The sequence below is a fragment of the Apodemus sylvaticus genome, chromosome 19 (assembly GCF_947179515.1).
Source record: "Apodemus sylvaticus chromosome 19, mApoSyl1.1, whole genome shotgun sequence".
In the NCBI taxonomy this organism is placed as follows: Eukaryota; Metazoa; Chordata; class Mammalia; order Rodentia; family Muridae; genus Apodemus; species Apodemus sylvaticus.
In genome coordinates this window covers 24,180,255-24,202,645 of record NC_067490.1, presented here as the reverse complement: position 1 = coordinate 24,202,645, position 22,391 = coordinate 24,180,255, and the positions used below count along the sequence as shown (strand labels likewise).

Genomic DNA, 22,391 nt, shown 5'->3' with positions numbered 1-22,391 from the left:
GGACTCTTGCCTAACAATGCTTAATTGGGACACACACCCTTAAGCAGTGTTCACACTATACCATGAGGCACTGTACAGTCATCACATTTGGCATCCTTTCCAAATCGGGGCGGGAGGAGAACCACAAATGAATCCATTAAACCATTTCTCCACTTTCTTTGCCAGGTTGTCTTTTACATGGCAGCTTTAGAGTCACTCTGACACTAGAAAACCAACATCCTCAGGTGTAACAAAAATGTGGTAAGGTAGACTTTAACTTTAGTGACAACAACTAAAGTTAGGCTGGTATGCTATGAACAATGGAAGTTAACGGGAAAAGTCAAATGACAATTTTAATATAAGACTTTAAAACAAGTATAAAACACTGTTTGTATTTCAAAAGTTGGAGGAAGATAATCCAGTCATTAAACGGTCTACAAAACATATGCCAGATTACAATAAAAGTCTATGTACAATATAAAAAGAGCTGAAAACAGTCTTCACTGTAAAAATAATTTAAAACAAATTTTTCAATTTAAAATATTGTCTATAGCACAAACACATCATGCAAATGGAAAACTAAATATACTGCATTCTTTAGTGTAGCCAAATAAATTCAGGTATCTTTTAGGTAGGGAAATGAGCTACTTAATACTTTTCTCCTCTGGCAGTAACGGTCCAAGCTGGGTATGCATAAAGAACAGCTATATTTCAAATCATTTTGTAATAAATACTAAACCAACATGAATATTTAAATTTGGGGGCAATGTTCCAAAGAAGTCTGTAAAATAAATACTGACCTTCTGAGGTGTGCACTGTTTGAAAGGCTAAAAGTATCCGCAGTTCAGAAAATTGATCCCTAGTTTAAGGCAAGCTAAGCTTTTAAATAAATAGGAACTAGTTTCATGACTATTGGATTTGTATTCATCTCCATAATACAAGGCTAAACCTTGTACACCAAATCCTCAACAGGCAACAATGTACTTTCTGGTTGAGTTAGAAATTATATTTTATGACTTTGGAACTTTAAGAGGCCTATTGCTTTCCTCATTAATGGAAAAAAACAGCAGTCCAAAATATTACACTCTCCCCAGTAGAAGTACCATTATTAGATTCAGAAAGGCTTTGCATATTCACATCTTGGCAGTATTTGTGGTGAAGATCTATACAGGCTCTACCACAGTGATAGGTATTTAATTAAACAATGGCAAATATTCAAACTAAGGGGACCTATAGGCACGATTGTTTCTAGAACTGAAACATTTCCAAATCATTTATCAGATTAGTCTCAGGGGCCTGTTTGCACATTACCATGTCTGCGGCCAAGTACTAATGCCATGCAGTCAGTACGCTTCCCACTTGAGTGCTCCAGACACGATGCTGACTTCCTTATCACAAGTTGTCTGTGATTTTAAAAAGTTAGCTGCCACAAGTTTTGGAAAATGCCAGTGTTTAAAAAGTTAACTGTGCTAAAAATAAAAGTTCAGCAGAACAGAAATTGAGGGTTTCAAACTATTCAATGTTACAAACAAAAAAAGGTGTGAAATACCATTCTTTGGTCTAGATAAGCTGTTCCCTTTACATTAACATTCCAATGGCTTTTGAAACTTTAAAATGTTGAAACTCATTAGGCAAAAAGAAATTATATATACATATAAGTGTATTATACAAATGAACCTTGAAAGGAAGATGAAGTCAACTAACAGAGTGCTGAATGCACAAGTAGAGACAGAAATGATGGAAATTTTAAAATTATCCAAGAAGACAATCTATTTTCCAGTCTATAAATAATACATCTTTCTGATTTCCTTGTTCAAGTTCACAAGTAAACATTCATTTTGACATGCTAAAGTTCCCAATGCTGGTGGAGCGATTCCTGTACCTGGACAGCTTCAAAAACGTTATGATTTGTCCGGTGGATAGTTTACATCTGTTAATTCCTGTCTCGTTGCTATAGCTTCATTAACTACCTCTTGATCCCCTCCATCGGCTCCAAATCCAGATCCACCAGCGAATTCGGGCCTGTCAGTATCATCTTCCAAGCCATTGTAGAACTCTTCAATTTCACTTTCATCTTCCAAGGGTTCTTCTAAACTTGGACTCTGGCATGTCCCACTGTCACTGTTACTGCCACAGGAACTAGAGGATAAGACGTCATCTTCAGAGTCTGAGTATACCTCAGCGCCATGGAATATGTAACGATTTGGTGGTACAAACAGGTATTGATTACCTGAAATACAGAAGTAAAAAACACTTTGAATTCTAAGTGTCACTTAGGTACACCTAACTTGTTGGCTTGTTATATAACTCATGAGACATATTTGCCTGGAACTCACCAAGTCTCAAATACATATTCAAATACTCAACGGCTCAAATACATACTTCCAAAGCTTGTTCTAAGGGGCAGATTTAGGCCATGTGGGACTCCCAAGGCATAGGCCTCCCATCATGTTGTCCCGAGGTTGGAAGATAAGGGGGCAGTGTTGTGTCATCTAACTAAATCACTTCTTTGCCACCATTTTCAGGATAAACTACTGTCTAACAGGGTTCTAGGCTGACAAGATGGCTGAACAGTTAAAAGCACAAATCTGATATCCTTTTCTGTCGTGTAGGTACTCATGTAAATAAATCTTCTATGATCAGGATATTTTGTGGTGTATTATATGCTTCAGCAATACTAAAACATTTTACTACCTGTTTTTACAATCTCAGACAAAAGTAGTGTATCTCCAAAATTTAGTATGCCGTGTTCTACTCAACTAAAATTTGCTTATTGATAGAGTACAGATCATACATAGCATTACATAAACCATGTATGGCAGCACATAGTTGTAATCCAATCATTAGGGAGATAGAAGCAGTTAAGTTTATCAATAATTATTTCTTGGCTAGGCTGTGACAGCTCATAGCTAAAATCCTAGCACTCGAGAGAAGGAAGAGTGCCAGATAATTGTTAGAAAAACTGCAGATGTTGTGCCTCTAATCCCAGCATTCAGGTACAAAAGCAGATTTCTCCGGCTATAATGAGGCCCTGTCTTAAGTCTGTTGGGTGTATGTATAGGGTATGGAAAATAGATTTTTATCTTATAGTGTTATCTGCACTATCTTAAAAAGTTCCTATGAGGTATGAAGGAAATTCTGCCACACTTTATGCCTAAATCAGGACTTATAGTATCTTGGATTCTCCAAAAAGTAGACTAGCCCGCCTTTGTTAACAGTTGATAGGAATCCTGTTTTCTAGATCTTAAACAAGGCAGCCCAGAGTGTGGAGGGCACACACAGCCTTAAGGCAGACATAATTACCTTCTGGGGCCATACATACATACATCTTTGACCCTGGGTTTTCCCACCCAGAACCCACCCTGTAAGATCATAAACTGACCCACAGTGAGCATCCAGTCTCCATCATTTGCTGGGGAGGTAGGGGAACAGAACAAAACCCACTCTTGGGGATTTAACTCAGTCAAGAGATCAAGTTCCCTAGCTGCTTGGGAACTTGATCACCCTAACTTCCTTTAACTTAATACACACAAACACATAGCACTACCTTGTCAACTTATGTCAAAACAGTTATCTGACATTGGGAGTCGCCTTTCTCTGAGCACAGTACTTGGAAAGTGATTCAACAAAAAGCATCGCATACCATCAAGCCGCTTACTAATCTGCTCCTTTGCAAGTCTATTAGGCCAGCATTTTCTCACTGCTTCTGCAACTGAAGTTCTTTCATTTTTCTCTCCAGTACTGGAACCAACAGCCTTGAAATCTGGATTTTCCACATTAATGCTCTCAACATTCCTACAAGTCTGTACTTCTTGTGATTTTTCTTCCACACTACTTTTTGATTCAGACACTTCTAAACCATCAACTTTGTTGTTTGCTGCTCCGTCTACAAGTGTAGCAATGACAGAAGAGTCTTGTGGTACAGTTCTTTCAGGTGAACTTGAGTCTTCCGAAATATGAAGAGGTGTTGGTGGCAACTCTGATAAATGAACCAGTTCCTTTTGTGTTCGTGGAGGTTTTTCAGTAATTTCTGAAAGCTTTATAGGGTTACAGCAAAGTTTGGCATATTCGCCACCTAACCTATGACACAATTCATTAATTATGACATCACAGTCTCCAAGAAGCTCTACATCAAAATGTAGATGAGGCAAAGGTTCCCTATTTATTAATATTTGAGGCACTTCATGGGGTATAGAACCTAAAAACAGGGTGAAAAGGGGAGTTAGAAAACAGTAACGATTATAACTCCAACTGTCAAAGGCATAGTTAATCCCAGCACTGGGATCCAATGAGACGCTGTCTCAACAACAACAAAGGGTCAGGCAGGGATACAGACATGTATTATAAGCATTTTACATTTCTAAATCAGTTAGTTTCCTCTCAATAACAAACAGTATACTTCCCTCCCACTGAGGCTATGCTATTCCATGGTCTTAAACTCATGGCAGTCCTGTCCCAGGCTCAGAAAGCTGAGATCCCAGGTGTTGCAGTTCAGAAAGCTTAAACTTTTAAATCAAAATCCTTTAAATTAGCTTTAAAAAAAATAAAAATTAGCTGGTTGTGGAAGCTTATGACTTTAACACTTGGGAGGGAACAGGGAGGTAGATCCTTGTGAGTTTGAGGATATCAAGAATGACAGAAACTAGCCAGGCGGTGGCGCATGCCTGTAATCCCAGCACTCTGGGAGGCAGAGGCAGGTGAATTTCTGAATTCGAGGACAGCCAGGGCTATACAGAGAAACCCTGTCTCAAAAACCAAAACCAAATCAAAAGAAGTCAGAAACTTGGACATGGAGGAATGGTTTCAATTTAAAAAATTCACCTTCTGGGATTATGTTGGCCAATAGGCTGAACTACTGGACGTAAGCAAATGTCCATATGGAACTGCAGCTATTACAGAATAGCACTATTTTTTTTTTCATCTCTCCCAGGCTGGCTTCAAATCTGCTAAGTAGAAATATTGATCCAACTCCTGACTCTCCTGCACCACATGGTTTACAGACAGGCATATACCACCATTCCTGGCCACCAAAGATGGGAATGGTAGCACATACCTTTGAGCCCATCACTCAGGAGACTGGAATGTGGGGCTAGCCTAGTCTGCATAGATATCCAGTGCCAACTATAGTGAGATCTTGTCTCAAGAAATGGAGTGTGTTTTGTGTGTGTGTGTGTGTAGGAGGTGTGTTATGTGCTTCCATCCATTAAGTGTATAATGTGAGTACTTGGCCAAACGGACCACCAGATCCCCTATAAACTGGAGACAAACTGTCATATGGGTGTGAGGAACTCATCTTGGGTCCTCTCAAGAATAGTGCTCTTCACTGCTGATCAATCCATCTCTGGAATTCAGCATCCACACACACTTCTATTATACACAAGCACATAAAATAACTATGAGGGGCTACTGCACATATTCCATAGCCTGTAGGTTACAACTCCTTTGGGGGTGAAGAACCCTTTCACAGAGGTTGCCTAAGACCGTCAGAAAATACAGATATTTACATTGTGACTTATAACTAACAAAATTACAGTTATGAAGTAACAAAAAATAATTTTATCATGGGGGTTATAACATGAATTGTACTAAGGAGCTGCATCATTAGGAAGGTTGAGAACCACTGTCTGGGGGGTTGAGGAGACACCTAACATTCTTGTCTGGCCAAAGTAGGCACACATGAAGGCAAACACCCCCACACATAAAATAAAAATAAGAGACTTTACATGGAATTAAAGCTGACTCTGCAACTTTAATATACACACTGCTAAAAAGCATGAGTCAGTTTTGCTTTGATTTTATATGAACTACAAGTAAAATCTGATATTAGGTCTGTCTGTCTTCACAGCCCCATTCCCAAACCAAAATGTCACTTTATGAAGATATCTATAAAGTAAAGCTCAGACCTTCAACTATTCTCTAACTAAAAACAGTAAAAGCACATCTCCCGCACAGATTCACACCTCACAGCACGCACATCTCCCACAGACCCACAACTCACAACCCACACATCAACTTACTTGGGATTAGTGCTACTGGTCTCACTTTCAGTGAAGACCCAATAACAATGAGGAGGTCAACTTCATCTTTGTCATACTTCATGGCTCTATGAAACTGTTCTGGTAAGTTTTCACCAAAGAAGACAATCTCTGGCTTCATGATGGCAAGTGGCTCATCAGCTGGGCACCTAGGGCACCGAGGAACTACCTGCACAGAACATGAGCGAGGGAGCCCAGGTTAGCACTCGGCAACATTCCCAGCAAACAAAAGCTATGCAGGCATAAATTGGATAGAGTCTACTGTGGAGCCAGAGTGGAGCCTGGGGGACAACTCACCAAGTGAGGACACTTTCCACTAAACCTGACAACCAAATTTAACCGTCAGAAATTGAGAACTGACTCTCTGACCTCCGTAGCCTGATCTCTCTTCACTTCATAAGTGTTTTAAATCTTACTGTAAGACTAATTGCAGAAGCATTCCCTGCAACTTGTGACCCAGCCTCCTGTTTTAGGCCTAGATTGTAAGGAGGTACTAGTTCGGTGTATTAAGGAGGACTTTAAATTGGTTTGTAAAAGAGTTTCATGTAATGAGGGCCGGCCTCAAACTTGTTTGTAGGTGACTATGATCTTTAACTTCTTATTCTCCAACCTCCTAAATGTTAGCATTTCAGGCATGTGCCCACCCACCAGATTTATTGGTGCAGGAGAGCAATCTCAGGACTACGAATGCTAAGCAGCCATAGTCTACTAACTGAGCAGCATAAACTTTTTTTAAAATGAGACTCTTGCTATCCAGCTCAGCTTAGCCTGACTCTCACAATGCCCTGCCCTCAGCCTTCAAGTGTGCTCTAACATTCTCTTCTTGCAAAGGGATCTTCTACTTAAGGTAGAAGAAAAAGAACTATTTACACCAGAATTTCTAACACTCTTTCTATATGACATGTACTTCTAGAAGGTGGAAAAAGGATGACCTCAACCAAAAGTAAAGTTTACACAATTCCTAAAACGAGATGAATTACCTGATTAAAAATGTCTCCACGAACAGCTTCACAATCAACTTTGTATTTACAAATCAAGCAAGATGCTGTTGCAAAGGAACCTAAATCAAAATATAATTTTTATTGAAGGACTATTAATGGCTTAACTCCATGAAGACTTTTTAAAGATTTTATGCATGAGTACTGTATCTGCATGCACTGCTACATGCCAGAAGAGGGCAGTAGATCCCATTACAGATGGTTGTGAGCCACCATGTAGGTACTGGGGACTGAAGACAGAACCTCTGGAAAAGCAGCCAGTGCTCTTAATGCTCTTAAATGCTCTCCAACCCCACCATGAAGACTTTGACCTGAATTCTTCTGTGAAGTCTTGTAAGGAATACATGTGATATAGTTAATACATGTATATGTAGTCCTTATCCTCTATTTTATTTTATTTTTATTATTTGCAATAACATAACTCTACCAGTGCTAAAACTCTGCAGCTGGAAGGTTCCAATTGAGTTACCTTAGCTTGGCTGTGCCTTGTGTAGCCAACACTAGTCTTGAACTTGTTATCAGAGTATACACCCACCACATCTGAAGCCGTCAGCTTTATTTTTGTGTCCTTTTCAATTTTGTAGACTCAAGATTATCAAAGTAATGCTTAACCTCGTGACTAGATAGCAGCTTCTTCCTAAGCCTGACTATTCTATTAAAGTAAGCACCCCACAGAAAGGCACTGATGTTACCAACCATGACACTGAATGATCCTTTGGATTCCGGCAACCTGCTCCAAGGTATCTATATTTTGAGTATAATTTCGCAGTAGTTTTCCTTCCTTATCTGACAAAGCTATGAATTTGTGACACAGAGACGGCTGGAACTGTCCGGGGTATATTTCCTATGTAAGGCAAAGCAGAAAAGTTCACATTAACAAAAGGAGCATAACTGATACCTGCTTATATACAGCAGAAAGGTGCTAACGATAACCCCCATGTATGCACTGTAATAACCAAAATACGTGAACCTTTTAAAGCCTCTAGAACAAGTTGTTACTATATGAAAACTAAGCAGTTAGTAAACATGGCCCCGTGAAGTACAATATAACATGACCCATAAACACATCGATTCAGAAGAAATACATACCTTGGGTACATCTAAATTTTGTTGGCTGCAAATTCATATTGTTTTTCTTTATGGAAAAAGGGGAAAACTTTACACTGAAATTACAGATATTAAAGGTATGGTGACTTCACAACTAAAAAAAAAGGCTGTCAATGAATTATGTAAAACTTTTTGATTCATCATTGAAAAATATTAACCTTCTGGGAGTTTAAAGCTGAAGTTTTATTTCCTTACCAAATTGCTTTCCTTCCACTGCACAGGCACATACTGGTATAGAACAGAGCTGCTCATGAATGCTGAGTTGCTGGATTTTGTGTGTGTGTTTTTCCCCCCAAATAATGCTTCAATGCTGTTTCTTCTTTAAAAACAAAGAATTCAGATATACACATGGCAAAAAGATCAGAGAAAAAGTATCAATTTTGGTTCTCCCAACTTTTTAAATATATACATTTATTTATTTACTTATTTATTTATATGTGTTGTTATTTTGCCTGCATGTATGTCTGTGTGAGGGTGTCAGATCCCCTGGAACTGGAGTTAAAAACAATTGTGAGCTGCCATATGGATGCTGGGAACTGAACCCAGGTGCTTTGGAAGAGCAGCCAGTGCTCTTAATGGCTGAGCCATCATCTCTCCAGCCCCTTGTCCTCCAAACTTCTGATACTGTTCTTATTCAATTTCATTTAGTAAGTGACTGTGGCAAGGAAGTTTCTTTTTTCTTTTTTCTTTTTCTTTAAAGTAGCTTACATTATTTGTTTCCTTACATTATAGGCTTTATCTAACCCATCATAATGTTAGCAAAAACTAAACACACCTGTATGTCCATCAATACCATACAGTGGAATATTCAGTCACTGAGAGAGTGAGAGGGCCCACTCTCACCTATGATCTAAAATGTAATCCATGACACACATGAACAAAGCCAGTCACCAGGGTGTACTCTTGCTGGTTGTATTAAGCAAAAGCTGAAGTTCTGTGCACATATGAATGGTACTGGTCTATAATTTTGCTCTCCATTACAATGCATACAGAAATCACTCATGAAGCTGGCTTGAGTGATTCATGCCCGTAATCCCACTAAGAAACAGCTAGAAATATTCTATGAATTCAAAACATTCTAAAAACTTTTAATGAAAAACTTGCCTTATATAGACTGAGTCTAAAAATTCTGCTGTAGTTTTTAGCTAATCAAATAGCTTAGAGTTTATAAGGTATGGGTTAATTATTCCAAATCAAAAAGGATAGGTTACCCATCTCAAGTCTAAACATCCTAAAGGCTTTTAAGAACTAACCATGTTGGGCTATTCTGCTGAAATCAAAAGTTTTTGGATTTGGTTTTTTGGAGACAGGGTTTCTCTGTATAGCCCTGGCTGTCCTGGAACTCACTCTGTAGACCAGGATGGCCTCGAACTCAGAAATCCACCTGCCTCCCAGAGTGCTGGGATTACAGGCGTGCACCACCACTGCCCAGCCAAAAGGTTAATTTTTTTTTAAGATAATACCCTGCATAGTGTTGGTGGCACACACCTTTAATCCCAGCACTTGGAGGTAGACAGCCCCTAAAAAGTAAAAAATTCACCCAATCTTAGCTGTAGAACATAGGAAAGCAATTGAGTTTGTTTATTTATAACCTAAATTTCCCGTTCTATGAAGTGATGGCTGGTGGCATGGGAGGCACAGAGTTCAATCCCAGCAGCACATAAAGAAGAAGTGAAGGTCTGGAGAGACTGGGGCAATGGAAGTATTCATTCACACTGTAGGCCTGAGGACCAGCACTGTAACTCCGGCATGCAGGAGGCACAAACGGGACTGGGACTCACCGAACCATCCTGCAGGGTCCTGCTCTCCTCTCTACGATGGAGAGAGCAATGATAGACCACCCAAAGTCAACCTGTAGCCACCACCTGTGACATGCACACACCTACCGCGCACTGCATACCACGCCACACAATATGACCCTCCTTGTACTTATTTCATTCATTAACGCCACTCAACTCTTTGACAGCTACCTCTTGAAGGATATTTAATTTTAACAGAACACATACTCTGTGCATGGTCACAACAGTGAATATTTTAGGCTTTATGGTCTCAGAGAAAATGTAGAGATGTAAGCAGACATGACTGTCATAGAAATGACTCAAAAGCCGGGAAGTGGTGGCACATAGCTTTAATCCCAGCACTCTGGGTGGCAGAGGCAGGGGGATTTCTGAGTTCGAGGCCAGCCTGGTCTACAGAGTGAGTTCCAGGACAGCCAGGGCTATACAGAGAAACACTGTCTAGACCCCCCCCCCCAAAAAAGTGTTCACGTGACAGCTCCCATTTATTAACAATCCTCAGCCAATGGGGTAGAGTAAGATTGGGAAGAAGCTAGTAAGCAGACAATCTCTGAGGGAGAACAATGTTTATACCATCTATTGTATAACTTAGAGATTACAATTATTAGCATTGTGTATTTACAATGTCTTAATGTAACAGTAGAAATACATATGTGAGGTAATGGATGTTACTAACGATATAGCCATTCTATAATGTCTATACAAAATAATGTATACCATAAAAATATGCATTTATCTGTCCACTTAAGTAATTCACAGGTCATCACTCATGTGGAATTATATAATATTTCATCACATATCAGATAATAAGCAAATTTTTTGATAGTATGCAAATTTGACTAACCAAATTAAAAAAAAATTCAATTAAGGAACCTATGAACTAATTCCTACTGAACCTGAACATGCATATGATGATGTAGAGCCTTACACATTCTTCTTGTTTATACAGTTCATATGGATAAAACTGATTTAAAGACAGGGCCTTATTAAGCAGCCCTAGCTCGTCCAGGACACAGATCTACCTGCCTCTAACTCCAAAGGACTGAGATTAAAGGCCTGCACTACCATACCTAACCCTTTTATTTTTTATATTAAGAAACTTTATATGCATGAGTGTTCTGCCTGAAGGTAATATAAATGTACCACATGCTTGCTTGGTGCCCAAGGAGGCCAGAAAGGGAGTTGGAGAGAAGACGACTTCTGGATGCTTGCAAGCCACCATGTGGGTGGTAGGAACCAAACCCAGATCCTCTGTGCAAGAACAAGTGCTCTTAACTGCCCCTATTTTAATGCTTTTACTTCTGTCTGTCTGGGGTGAGAATGTGGGTGAGTGCAGGTGCCAGGGACGTGGAGGGCTGCAGGCCAGCAGCACAGGACTGCACTGGGACTGGGGAGACAGACACACAGCAGTGTGGAGCCTCTGGACATGGATGCTGGAGACTGACCTCTGAAATGTGCAAGCAGCAGCAGGCACACTCATGACCACTGGCTCATCTCTCCAGCCTCTCGTCTGAGATAACTATGAAGACTTTTTCCAGATTTTCTTCTCACCCATGTTTGTTAAGTGATACATAGAAAAGCTTCTGGTGAAGCTTTTAGGGTCAACTTATAGAATATCATCCATAAAGTAAGGTCACTTTGATGATCCCATTTATCTTTTTATTTATTAAAGGCTACTTTTTATGCCTCCAGCCTGCCTTATAAACCCAATTAAAATTTGGGGAAAACATACTTTAGCACGTGTCCTTTTGAGTAGCAAAATCGGGGGGCCTTGTGCTAAAACTGCTCTTACCACTGTGTACTCATTCACTCTGTGACCCATGAGGGCCCAGAACTCAAGAGTTTAGCAGAGACTGGCCTTAACTCTTGAGATCCTTCTGCCTTCACCTCCTGAACCCTGGGATTAGGGACATTAAAGGGTTGGAGAGCTAAGCTCACTGGAGCTCATAATCCCCTAAATAGGAACAACGTAATGCTTGCCCATACACCTAGTAGTAAATAACTAAATGTAAAAACATATAGAACTTTCAATTTTAGATATGTATCTGCACTCGACAATCCTGGTAAAATAGTGAAAAAAAAAATGACTACTAATTCTGACAATACAGTTTCCCCAACTCACAACATAGAATTTACAAGAAAAACTTGTGGGGCCTTTTTTTCCCCACAACTTTTTTCCCAGCATCTTAGTGAGGCTGCAGTGGTCCACACTACTCTCTGAGTTCTGCCATGCTGCCCAAAAGAAGACAAGAAGAAAGATGCCAGAAAGTTGGCCAAAAAAGACAAAGACCCAGAAGATAAATCTGTTGGCAAGGACAAGAAGAAGTGGTCCAAAGGCAGTGGTTGGGACAATCTGAATGATGTCATCCTGTCTGACAAAGCTCCACACAACAAACTCTAAGGAAGTTCCCAACTGCAAGCTTATGACTCCAGCCGTGGTCTCTGAGAGACTCAAGATTAGCAGTTCTTGGCCATGGCAGCCCTTCAGGAGCTACTTAGTAAAGGACTAATCAAGCTGGTTACAAAGCACAGAGCCCAAATAATTTACACCAGAAACACAAAGAATGGAAACACCCCAGCTGCTGGTGAAGATGCATGAACAGGTTCAATCAGCTGTACATTTGGAAAAATAAAACTTTATTAAATCAAATGAAAAAAAGAAAAATTGTGGGGATACTAACATATAGTCACTAACCAGATATGCTTGTGTAAAATGAAAGTAATTTTTAGTTACCTGCTTTCCTTCCTAAATCTGTGTCTACTTAAATACACTGAACACCATCAAACACCAGAGTCCTGCATCCATTAAAAAACCTTTGACAGGTGTTCTTTTAAACAGCTTCCAATACTACACCTTAGCTGCACAGTATGGCCTCCCTCTAATCTAGCACCCAGGATGCTAAGGCAAGAGTCAGAGCACCCCCACACACACACAACTCTATGAAGGTTCTTTATGAAGACAGCCTTTCCAGCCTGGGGGCTTACAAGATAGGAGATAGACTGATGAGGACAAGTTTGTTGCCAAATCTGCTGATCTGAGTTCTAGTCAGGAACGCTTGTGGGAAGCCCAACCACTAAACTAAGGTAGTCCTGTCACATCCACAGGTGCACTGTGGCATGTACACACCATTCGCCACTCCACCCCTCCAGAGATGAAACATTTTAAGAGTCTCTAAAGCATCACAAGAGCCCTTCAAATGTATTTCCAAATTCCTAACAGTGAACTACAGCCAGGCATAGTAGCTCCTGCCTATAATCCCAACAGATGAGAGTTAGACACAGGAGGCTCAGGAAATTCAAAGCCATCCATGGCTAAGCAAAATTCAAGACCAGCCTGGCCTACATCAAAACAGAAAAACTTAGGATTAAACTGAAAAAAAAAAAATTGCAAACTTTCTAGTGACTAAAATCTCAGGACAATTTATATCAATTTTATGTTCTATAGCAGAGCTGCACAGAAAACACAGGAGCCAAGTGTTCCATTTTTTGGTTCCACATAAAAGTGAAATTTTCATATGCCTAATAAAAAATTGTTCCTGCTTTGTTTTTGAAGCTGAGTCTCATGATGTAGCCCCTCCCTGGCTGCCCATCAGGTCTCCTGTCTGCCCGGGCCCCCCCCCCCCCAATCTTGGAACTGCAGGAATGTATTACTACGCCTGAACATATTCCCAAACATATTTGTTTGCTTGTTAGGTGGGATTTAATAAGTGCAATTAGTATATTTCACTTATCTTTAGCAAAGTATTTAAAATCCAGTAAGTGTGCCCTCCACTGTGTCATTACATGTATTCAATAGCCACATGCAGCTACAACTGACTTAAGAACTAGAAAAACTAGAGGGTTGCCTATGTTTACCAAAACATGCTATCTTAGCCTTCAGTAATTAAAGGTCATTTTCAGACAGATAAATATGTTAAAACCAGTCCACTATAAAACATACCACACAGTACGTCCTATAACCTTTATAACTCAGAAAAAAAGATTAAAATGAAAACAAGTCATTTTTATCTAATCTACAAACTTCAAGAGTGGACAAGACACACAGGCAAAGACCAAAAGTACATATTTAAATCAGTCCTAAAACAACTCAAGTTCTAGCCACCACACTGGTGGCCTCCAAGTCACTGGGCAATGAATGTAAATTTAAGCCTACACATGAGAACTCTTTTTCATAAAGACAAAAACTTGTGATACCTTTGCAAACTTGAAGAACGGCCTTGGGTCTTTCCTAAAATACTCAATATCAAACATGGCTTGAGGGTCTGGGAGGTCTGGGAAGTCCACTGCAAGGCGAGCATAGATACCATCTCTTGATCTGAAGTCAGGTATCCCACAGGAAACAGAAACCTGAAATACACAAGACATAATTCACCCCACTAAATTGTCTACCTTCATAGTACCTTTAGCACATACAATTTAGTGGTAAGGGATGAAAAATCAAAGTTTGAACAGAAATTCCACAAGCCCTCTAATTTCAAATACAGGTAAAATACATAAATTAATAAGTATAATTAAATCTACCACATACTGTTTTAAGTGGGCTAATTTGAGCATTCAAACAAACTAAAACAAGTATGATTGGTTGGAATAAATCAATTCCATTTTTTTTAACCAAAAAGTTGGTAAGACTTTCTACCAGACAATCATTCCAAACTTTTCTCGCATGGCCAGCTTTTACTACCTCAAGAATACTGAAGCTTTGAAACTTCTTTCAATACTGTATTATAGACTGGTTCATGCTTGAAGTCTCAGAAAGATACTTAGGGAGACTGAAGGGCTGTTTGGGCTCTGATTTCCAAGACTACCTGGGGACAATCACAGCAGCAAAATCATTCTCCAAAAAAAAAAGGGGGGGGGGAGGTTTCGTATGTTGTCCAGGAGTTACCACATATCAGAGCAAAGTTGTTGTTTTTTTCATAAGCTATTAGACTTTATTTTCATATGAACATAGGGAAGCCTCCATGTACATACACAGGCACCTGGTGTCCACAGAGATCAGAAAGCATTAATGATGCAGTTGTGAACTGCCATATGGGTGCTGGAACTGAAGCTGGCCCTGCCGAACAGTAAGACCTCTTAAGTTCTGAGTCATCTCTCTAGCCCAAGAATATATTCTTTATTTACTTATTTATGGGTTCTTTTGTTTGTCAGGGTGCCACACACACACACACACACACACACACACCGGCCCCTGCCTCCCTAGTACTAGTATTAAAGCATGGACTACCTAGCTTCTCATTATCTTTAGTTAGGTGGGGTAGCCACTGGGCTCCAGGGATCTGCCTGTCTCTACATCCTAATGCTGAGGTCAGTCACTAAGGTCCTGAAAGGCAAATGCTGGGATTAAAGGAAGTGCATCACCATATCCAGCTAAGATGTACTTTTAGTTATAAATTGTAATGATAAGACTCAGAATGGTGGCACAAGTCTACAGTCAGAGCTAAGATAGCTGAGGCAGGATCTCTTAAGTTCAGGTAGCCACCCTAAGGAATGTAGGGAGTAAGGGCTAAGGTAGGTCAGCTGTGGACTGTCTGTGCCTGACATGTGGTTTGAGTCCCAGGTTCACAGCTCCAGCAGCGAAAATAATAAATTACAACAAAGGGCCAGTGAGATGTCTCAGCAGCTAAGGGCTACCATAATGGATGACCCACATGTAAGGAAAGAATGCTTGCAAGCTGTCCTCTGACACCCTCGTGTGTGCACACACACATACACACCACACACATACAAGCAAATAAAATAAAAATTGGGAGTGGAGGGGGTTTCAAGACAAGGTTTCTCTGTGTAGCTGTCTGTCCTGGAACTCATTCTATAGACCAGGCTGGCCTCAAACTCAGATTTACCTGTCTCTGCCTCACATAGCTACACAATGTTTTTTAAATAATGACCTATGATGGCACTGGCTTTTAATCTTTGCATTTGTGAGGCTGAATAATAGGACTGGATCTCTACAAGTTTGAGGTCAGCCTGGTCTACAAAGGAAGTTCTAGGCCAGCCAGAGCTATATAGTGTGATACTGTCTCTAAATAAACAAAATTACAAAACTTTTGGCTCTAATCCTTTTTTTTTCTTTTTTTGGATTTTTGAATTTGTTTTTTTCAAGACCAGGTTTCTCTGTGTAGCCCTGGCTGTCCTGGAACTCACTCTGTAGACCAGGCTGGCCTCAAACTCAGAAACCCGCCTGCCTCTCTCTCCCCAGAGTGCTGGGATTACAGGCGTGCGCCACCACCGCCCGGCAATCCTTTTTCTTTAGATAAATCTTAGCACTCCCAATAGGGGAATCAAAAAGCTTTATTTCGTTCCACTTTTACAGTATTCATTAAATTTGGAATGAAAGAAAAAACTGTCTCATAGAATGCACCCCTAATTCCAATTCTTCAGAAACAGAAGGACTGCTGCAAGTTTGAGATCATCCTAGACTACAAAGACCAACTCAAAAAAAGAAAACCAGGCATGGTAGTACATTCCAGAAATGATCCCAATAGTTGGGGGATCTCTGCCAAGTTCCAGGCCCTTTCAAGAATAGTAAAACTGGGTGCCTACAGAAGAGCTCAGGCAGCTAAGGTGCGTCTGACCAAGCCTGAAGCAAAGGCAGACAAAGGAAGGAAACGAGCCACTTACTTGGGTGACAGACTCCCACAGGGGCCATAGCCCACAAACCACACATACCCAAACACAAAACTTAACATTTTTCCCTAAAAAATAAAAATAAATAAATAAATAAAAATAAAAATAAAAAGCAAGCCCTTGTGTCAATCATAGCTGTAGGCTTCCTTCCTATCCCTGCCCTGGGGCTGAGCGCCCCAGCTGACATGCTTTGGCATGCTCAACGGCCTCTCCCACCCACAACTGAGACTCTGAATCAGTAAAACTTTTCACTTTGCTCAAACTGCTCTGGCTGCTAACATAATGTCTAACATACTAAACAACCAATATGACTAGGTTATAGACCAAAACAAATGAAAAAGGCTAAATCTCTACAATCTTACAATTAAAATGAAGAAAAGGTAAAAATGTTACCTTCCCAATATTAATTTTCTACTTTTTCCATGAAAACTTTCTCCCCAGGCTGGAGAGATGACTCAGTGGTTGGTTAAGAGTACTGACTGCTCTTCCAGAGGTCCTGAGTTCAATTCTCAGGAACCACATGGTGGCTCACAACCATCTGTAAAGGGATCTGATGCCCTCTTCTGGTGTGTCTATAAATATCTACTCTGCGTGTGTGTATGTGTGTAAAATCTTAAAAAAAAAAAAAAAAAGAAAGAAAGAATGAAAATTTTCTCCACCAGACTTCAAAAGGATCTGATTCTTTCTAAGTCATCTTTATTTAGGAGCCAGGATATGATATGTAAGAACTCCAGGGTTTGGGAAGATGGCTTGATGCTCTTGGAGAGGACTTGGGAGGCTCACAAACATCTATCACTCCAAGTTTCAGAGGATCTGATGCCTCTGGACTCCTTGGACACATCACACAATGGTACAAAAACATACATGCAGGTAAAACATCCATACACATAAAATTAAAACCAAACAAGTCCATCCAGAAGGGAGAAAGCGAGGAGAGGGAGCTTGCTGCTCCTGGAAGAGAAGCCAGGTTTGCCAGCACATGGTGACCCACGACTGACTAACTCCAATCCCTGGGAACCCAACACCTATTTCTGGCCTCTGTGGGACTAGGCACACCAGGCACATTTATGCATGTAGGCAAAATCTCCCTCCCTCTCCTTCTATCCCTCTCCCTCTCACTCACACATAGGATCTTAAATAAAAGATAAAAAAAAACATAATTCCACTTACCAATTTTACTATAAATATACAAAGATTTAAAGTTGTCAAACTTTTCAAAACACTGAACTAGTTTAGCAAGTGCTGCTTTCATCAGTTTTTATGAACAAAGGCTACATCAAGTGCAGAAAAAATTAGATGGAAAAAGAATAAAATATATACTAGCTTTCTCTTTACTGTTTTTCTGCATCTTACATACCCCAGCTCCAGTCAGAACTATGATCTTTTTACACTCTTGCAGTAACTTCACAGCATCTTCAATTGTATTAATATCTTTTCTTTTTTTCCGCTTTGGTGGTTCTGAAAGGATATTAATAACAATCTGCCACAGTGTCATATCATCCAACTCAGGTGGAGGGATTGTTTCTGGTAATAAATCTTTAAGAATTGTTCGAGGATCGGTGCCAATCATGAGATGTTGCTGAACAAAAGTATATGGACCTATATTAAGGGAAGAAAGACTCACATCAATTCCACTTCTAATAAATAGCTCTATTTTTTTCAAGCAATGAATTAGCAATATATACATTTTTATGCAAAGAATACAATTTAAAGGTATTTCGTGTCATGTCCCTAACAAGATCTGACTAATACAGAGTTTGGGGAGGGAGTGCTTAGATCTAAAGGTTTTTTTTTGGTTGGTTGGTTGGTTTGGTTTGAGACAGGGTTTCTCTGTGTAGCCCTGGCTCTCCTGGAACTTGCTCTGTAGACCAGGCTGGCCTAGAACTCAAGAGATTCTCCTGCTTCTATCTCCTGAGTGCTGGGATTAAAGGTGCATGCCACCACTGCCTGGACTGTCAAGATATTTTGATTGAGCTTAGATATTTAAGTATTTTCAGGGTTAGGAGGACTTGGTGAGCCACTAGGGATTACCATGCAGGAGGCAAAAAAAAAAAAAAAAAAAAAAAAAAAAACCTTACTAATACCTGAGCAACTAAATATAAATGGTAAAGGTGACAGAGAATTTAAAGTTGATACAAAAGCAGCTGTGGGAGTGGTAACAAATAACTGTAATCCCCAGCTTTTAGTTACAAGATCAGAAATTCAAGGCTAGTAAGGGCTGGGTCCACAGTCAGTCAATGAGTTCAAGCCAGTCTAGGCTGTAAGTGATTCTCTCAACAAGCAAGCAGACGACAACCACCACAACAAAACAAACAAAACCCCAAAGACTGGTGCATACAAAGCAAAAACAATGTATAGAAGAAAAAGGACAGGTGAGGAACTCAGCCACTGACAAATGGACATGGCCACAGTCCACCTATAATCCCTATAATCTGGGTTGCTGGTAAAGTCAGGAACATCAGCTCAATGTCAGCCTTACATCCTAGACTCCAGGAGTTTAAAGCCATCATAGAATACATGAAAATGTCAAAGAAATCAAGAAGAAAAGAAAGGAAAGAAAGAGAAGAAAAAGTCAAGAAGAGCCTTGGGTGAGATAAACTCCAGAAGCTGGGGCAAAGACGGCAGAGTGACCAAACTAGCCTGGGCCATGACATATCTTGTCTCAAAAATGAAGGACAGGAGGGAGGGAGGGAGGGAGGGAGGGAAGAAAGGAGGGAGGACGATTGTTTCAAAGATGCACATGCCTGAAGCATACCTATCCGCGGCCGCGGAGTCCAGTCACTAGAGCTTGCGTGTGAAGTTCTGTCATCATCATCACTTTCACAGGAATGAAAGCCATTAGTGATGAGTTCATCAGTCAACAGGAGGTTGTCTGTTAAAGAGATCAAAGAGCTGCTGCAGAGACAATCCCCAGCTGGGCCTTGCTGTCCACACCTGCAATCCCAGGTACTGAGGCCCGTTTGGCCTCTATGGTGAGACACACGCAGTTTCTTGAGACAAAAACAAAAATCCAGAAAAGCATACAAGCACACACATCTGTAATTCCAGCACCTAGAAGGCACAGACATTGGAAACCAGCCTGACCTATATAAAATAGTGAGTTCCGGACCAGTCTGGGCTAAACGGGGACCCTACCTAAAAATCCAAATCGAAGACAGACAGACACACACACACACACACACACACACAAATGCCCAACAGAAGCATGCTTTCAAAATAGGCTCTGGGTCCCATACCCAGGACAGAGAAACACAACTTCATGAAATGCATCAAATAAAAATTACCTCTAAATGTCACTGAGATAAAATCAGCCCCTAGCTGTGCTCTCACTGCTCCAACCAGAGAAAGTCTCTTTCTGTAGCCCTTCAAGTGGCAATCCTGCTTCAGCCTCCTGGGTGTTGGTAAATTTATGCTTTAAAGAACATGAAACATACTTTATACGACTTGTTTCCCTTTTAATAGCTGAAATCAAGGGCTATTTACTATTCCAGTCCCTAAAATGTTTTGTTTCTTAATTCATGGCCAATGTCCCATTAATATGGTCCACAAACGTCTAGGAGGGCACTTGATAGACTGCGATAAATTCTGGACAAAGCTTTTCAGGAAAACCGTAAGTGACATTATTACAAAAAGACAAAACAAAAACAAACAAAAAAAACCCAAAAAGACCAAAAAACAAACAAAAACAAACAAACAAAAAAAGCCAAACATTTGGAGTCAATAGAGCAAAACCCAGCAGGTTTGTTTCAGAATTTCAGATATATAAAAAATAATCTAAAAATGTTGTGAGCACATAATTTTGGAAAAAGAAAAAAATACTCACTAAAGTACTGTACAACTATCACTCTTCTATACCAAAGTGACAAATGCAATCGCAGAAAAGTAATGTTTTTAAGAATAGCCATTTCCTTACTTTTTAAGACTGTACCTCACGAAACACCTCTGGTCTACTAAAATTTCTAACTTCAAAAAGGACATAGGTCCATCAAAAAAAAGAAGAAGAAGCAGCAGCAGCAACACAGGTGTCAGTTTGCACACGCCATCGCAGGTCGATCCACGAGACTGCCCCAAAGTTGCAAACCAAAGTGTGTCGCGAGAAAAAAAACACAACTTTAATCAAGGCGCTTTGGTAAAAGACGAGGGAGGGCAAACTTAACTCGAACGACAAAGTGCGAGAGCCTGCCGCCCCGGCGACTGCGCGCAGCAGCGCAAGGCGGCCCAGGCGAGCGGCGAGTCCGCGCGCGGCTCCGCAGCAGGGCCGGCGAGCTCGGCGGCGCGCGGCCGAGGCAGGGCCGAGCCGCGCCGACGCGGCCGCGGAGCCCGCGGAGCTCTCGGGGGCCCCCGGCAACCTGGGACCGGGTCACAGGCGGGGACGCGGAGGGACGCGGCTGCGCGGCCGCGCGCGCGAACTCACCTCGGTAGCCGATTGCTGCCGCCGCCGCCGCCGCAGCCGCCTCGTCCTCCTCCTCGCCCTCGTCGTCGTCGAAGTCGTCAGCCGCCCTCGGCTCCCGCCGCAGGCCGGACCCATTGTCTCCGTCCCCGGCCGCGGCGCTCGCCGGGGCCTCCCGCTCCGCGCTCGCCGCCGCCCCTGCCGCCTCCCGCCACAGCGCCGCCGGGGTCGCGGCGCTCGCCGCCTCGCACCCCGCGGTGGCCACTGCCGCCGCCGCGCTCGACTCGCCGGGGCTGCGCCCGAGGCCAGGCCCGTCCCGGCGGGGCCTCTTGCGGAGCGGCTCGTCAGCCGGCTGCGACGCGGCCTCCATGGCGGCCGCGGAAGGGGAGCCGCCGGCCTGAAGGGCGAGCGCCGCCTCGTCCGCCATCTTCCAACTGCCTCTCTGGCCCTCCGCCTTCGCCTCCTCTGCTCCGCTCGACGCGCGGCACTGGCGCCCCCGCGGCTCGGCTGCGGGAGATTTAAACCCCGTCACGTGATCCGCCCCGCCCCGCCCCCGCGCCGCTCCCGCCACCCACGCGGGCCAGACCACAACACGCCGGGTCACGTGGCCGGGCGCCGCCCGTGGCCTGGGCCCTTCCCGGCCCCACCCAGGGCGGCCCGGGCTCCCACTCCGCGGCCTGGCGGCGGCGATGGCTCGGCCGGGACCGCCGCGGTGCCTCCGGTCTGCGACTGCGCCGTCGCTGGTGCCCACCTGGGCCTCTTGCGCGCACCTTGCCTGCCTGCCTTCGCCTCCGCTCGCCGAGAGGCAGAGAGGAAGCCGACTCCGCCGGCCTTCCCTCCACCTGCCTTCCGCGGGCCTCGCGACAGCTCTTCCTCAGTTTACCCCCGCGGTCTCCGCTGGAGTTGGCGTTGTCCCCCCCAGCCTCCCTTATCCAGTGCGGTGGAATGCCAGAGCCAGACCCCCCCTTCCCCCCCAGGGCCTGTGCCCTCTGGAAGGATCTGGCGCTGGAGGATCCGCCCATCTGCTCTCTGGACCCACGAGGTCCTCTGCACCTCGCTTTAGCCATTTGTAAAATTCATCTCTTGGGGCAAGTGGAGGGGGCGGGGGCGGTTGGCTAGTCACAAACTTCTGTGTTAAGAGTCAAGTTGGGCCTGGCTCTTGGGACTTGAGCCGTTGCTCGAACTTTTTCTAAACCTAGTTTTTTAATCATCTCTAAAAATGACAGGACCCAGACTGAGACTGTAGCTCCGCTGTGGAGACACCCTTGCCAGACAACCCCGAAGCCCTAGAGAGAGGGAGGCAGGAGGGTAAGTCTAGGGTAATCATCAGCGACATGGGATGTTGAAAAAAGACCTGGAATACTTAAGACCTCACCTCTAAAATGAAATGTAAAGCCGATAGACCATGAGAAATCGGCTACTCAGGTTTAAAGTACATGACACTACATTTAAACCTCTT

General features: G+C 42.4%; 1 protein-coding gene and 1 pseudogene across 2 annotated transcripts; one reads left to right on the top strand and one right to left on the bottom strand.

The window, feature by feature from the left end:
• Nucleotides 1-350: 350 nt before the first annotated feature.
• Nucleotides 351-21,442, bottom strand: Sirt1 (sirtuin 1). Of its 2 annotated transcripts, XM_052164516.1 has the most exons (9): nucleotides 20,957-21,442; nucleotides 19,298-19,414; nucleotides 17,900-18,141; nucleotides 14,110-14,262; nucleotides 7,709-7,856; nucleotides 6,995-7,074; nucleotides 5,997-6,183; nucleotides 3,623-4,177; nucleotides 351-2,209 (listed from the first exon to the last, which is right to left on the bottom strand). In XM_052164516.1, exons 1-9 carry the CDS (start codon nucleotides 21,357-21,359, stop codon nucleotides 1,881-1,883), a joined length of 2,214 nt encoding a protein of 737 aa, XP_052020476.1. In that variant the 5' UTR covers nucleotides 21,360-21,442; the 3' UTR covers nucleotides 351-1,880. The 2 variants fall into 2 exon arrangements, with proteins under 2 accessions (XP_052020476.1, XP_052020477.1); XM_052164517.1 differs by lacking the exons at nucleotides 19,298-19,414; nucleotides 20,957-21,442 and adding an exon at nucleotides 8,315-8,438 and having other exon boundaries at nucleotides 17,900-17,995.
• LOC127670039 (40S ribosomal protein S25-like) lies at nucleotides 11,236-13,398 on the top strand (annotated as a pseudogene).
• Nucleotides 21,443-22,391: the final 949 nt, after the last annotated feature.

Coding starts and splice junctions, on each gene's coding strand:
- Sirt1 (XM_052164516.1), bottom strand. CDS start 21,359: ATGGCGGACGAGGCGGCGCTCGCCCTTCAGGCCGGCGGCTCCCCTTCC. Junction 7,857..14,109: donor CGTTCTTCAAGTTTGCAAAG/GTATCACAAGTT, acceptor TGCCTTACATAG/GAAATATACCCCGGACAGTT. Junction 2,210..3,622: donor GATTAGTAAGCGGCTTGATG/GTATGCGATGCT, acceptor TCTGTATTTCAG/GTAATCAATACCTGTTTGTA.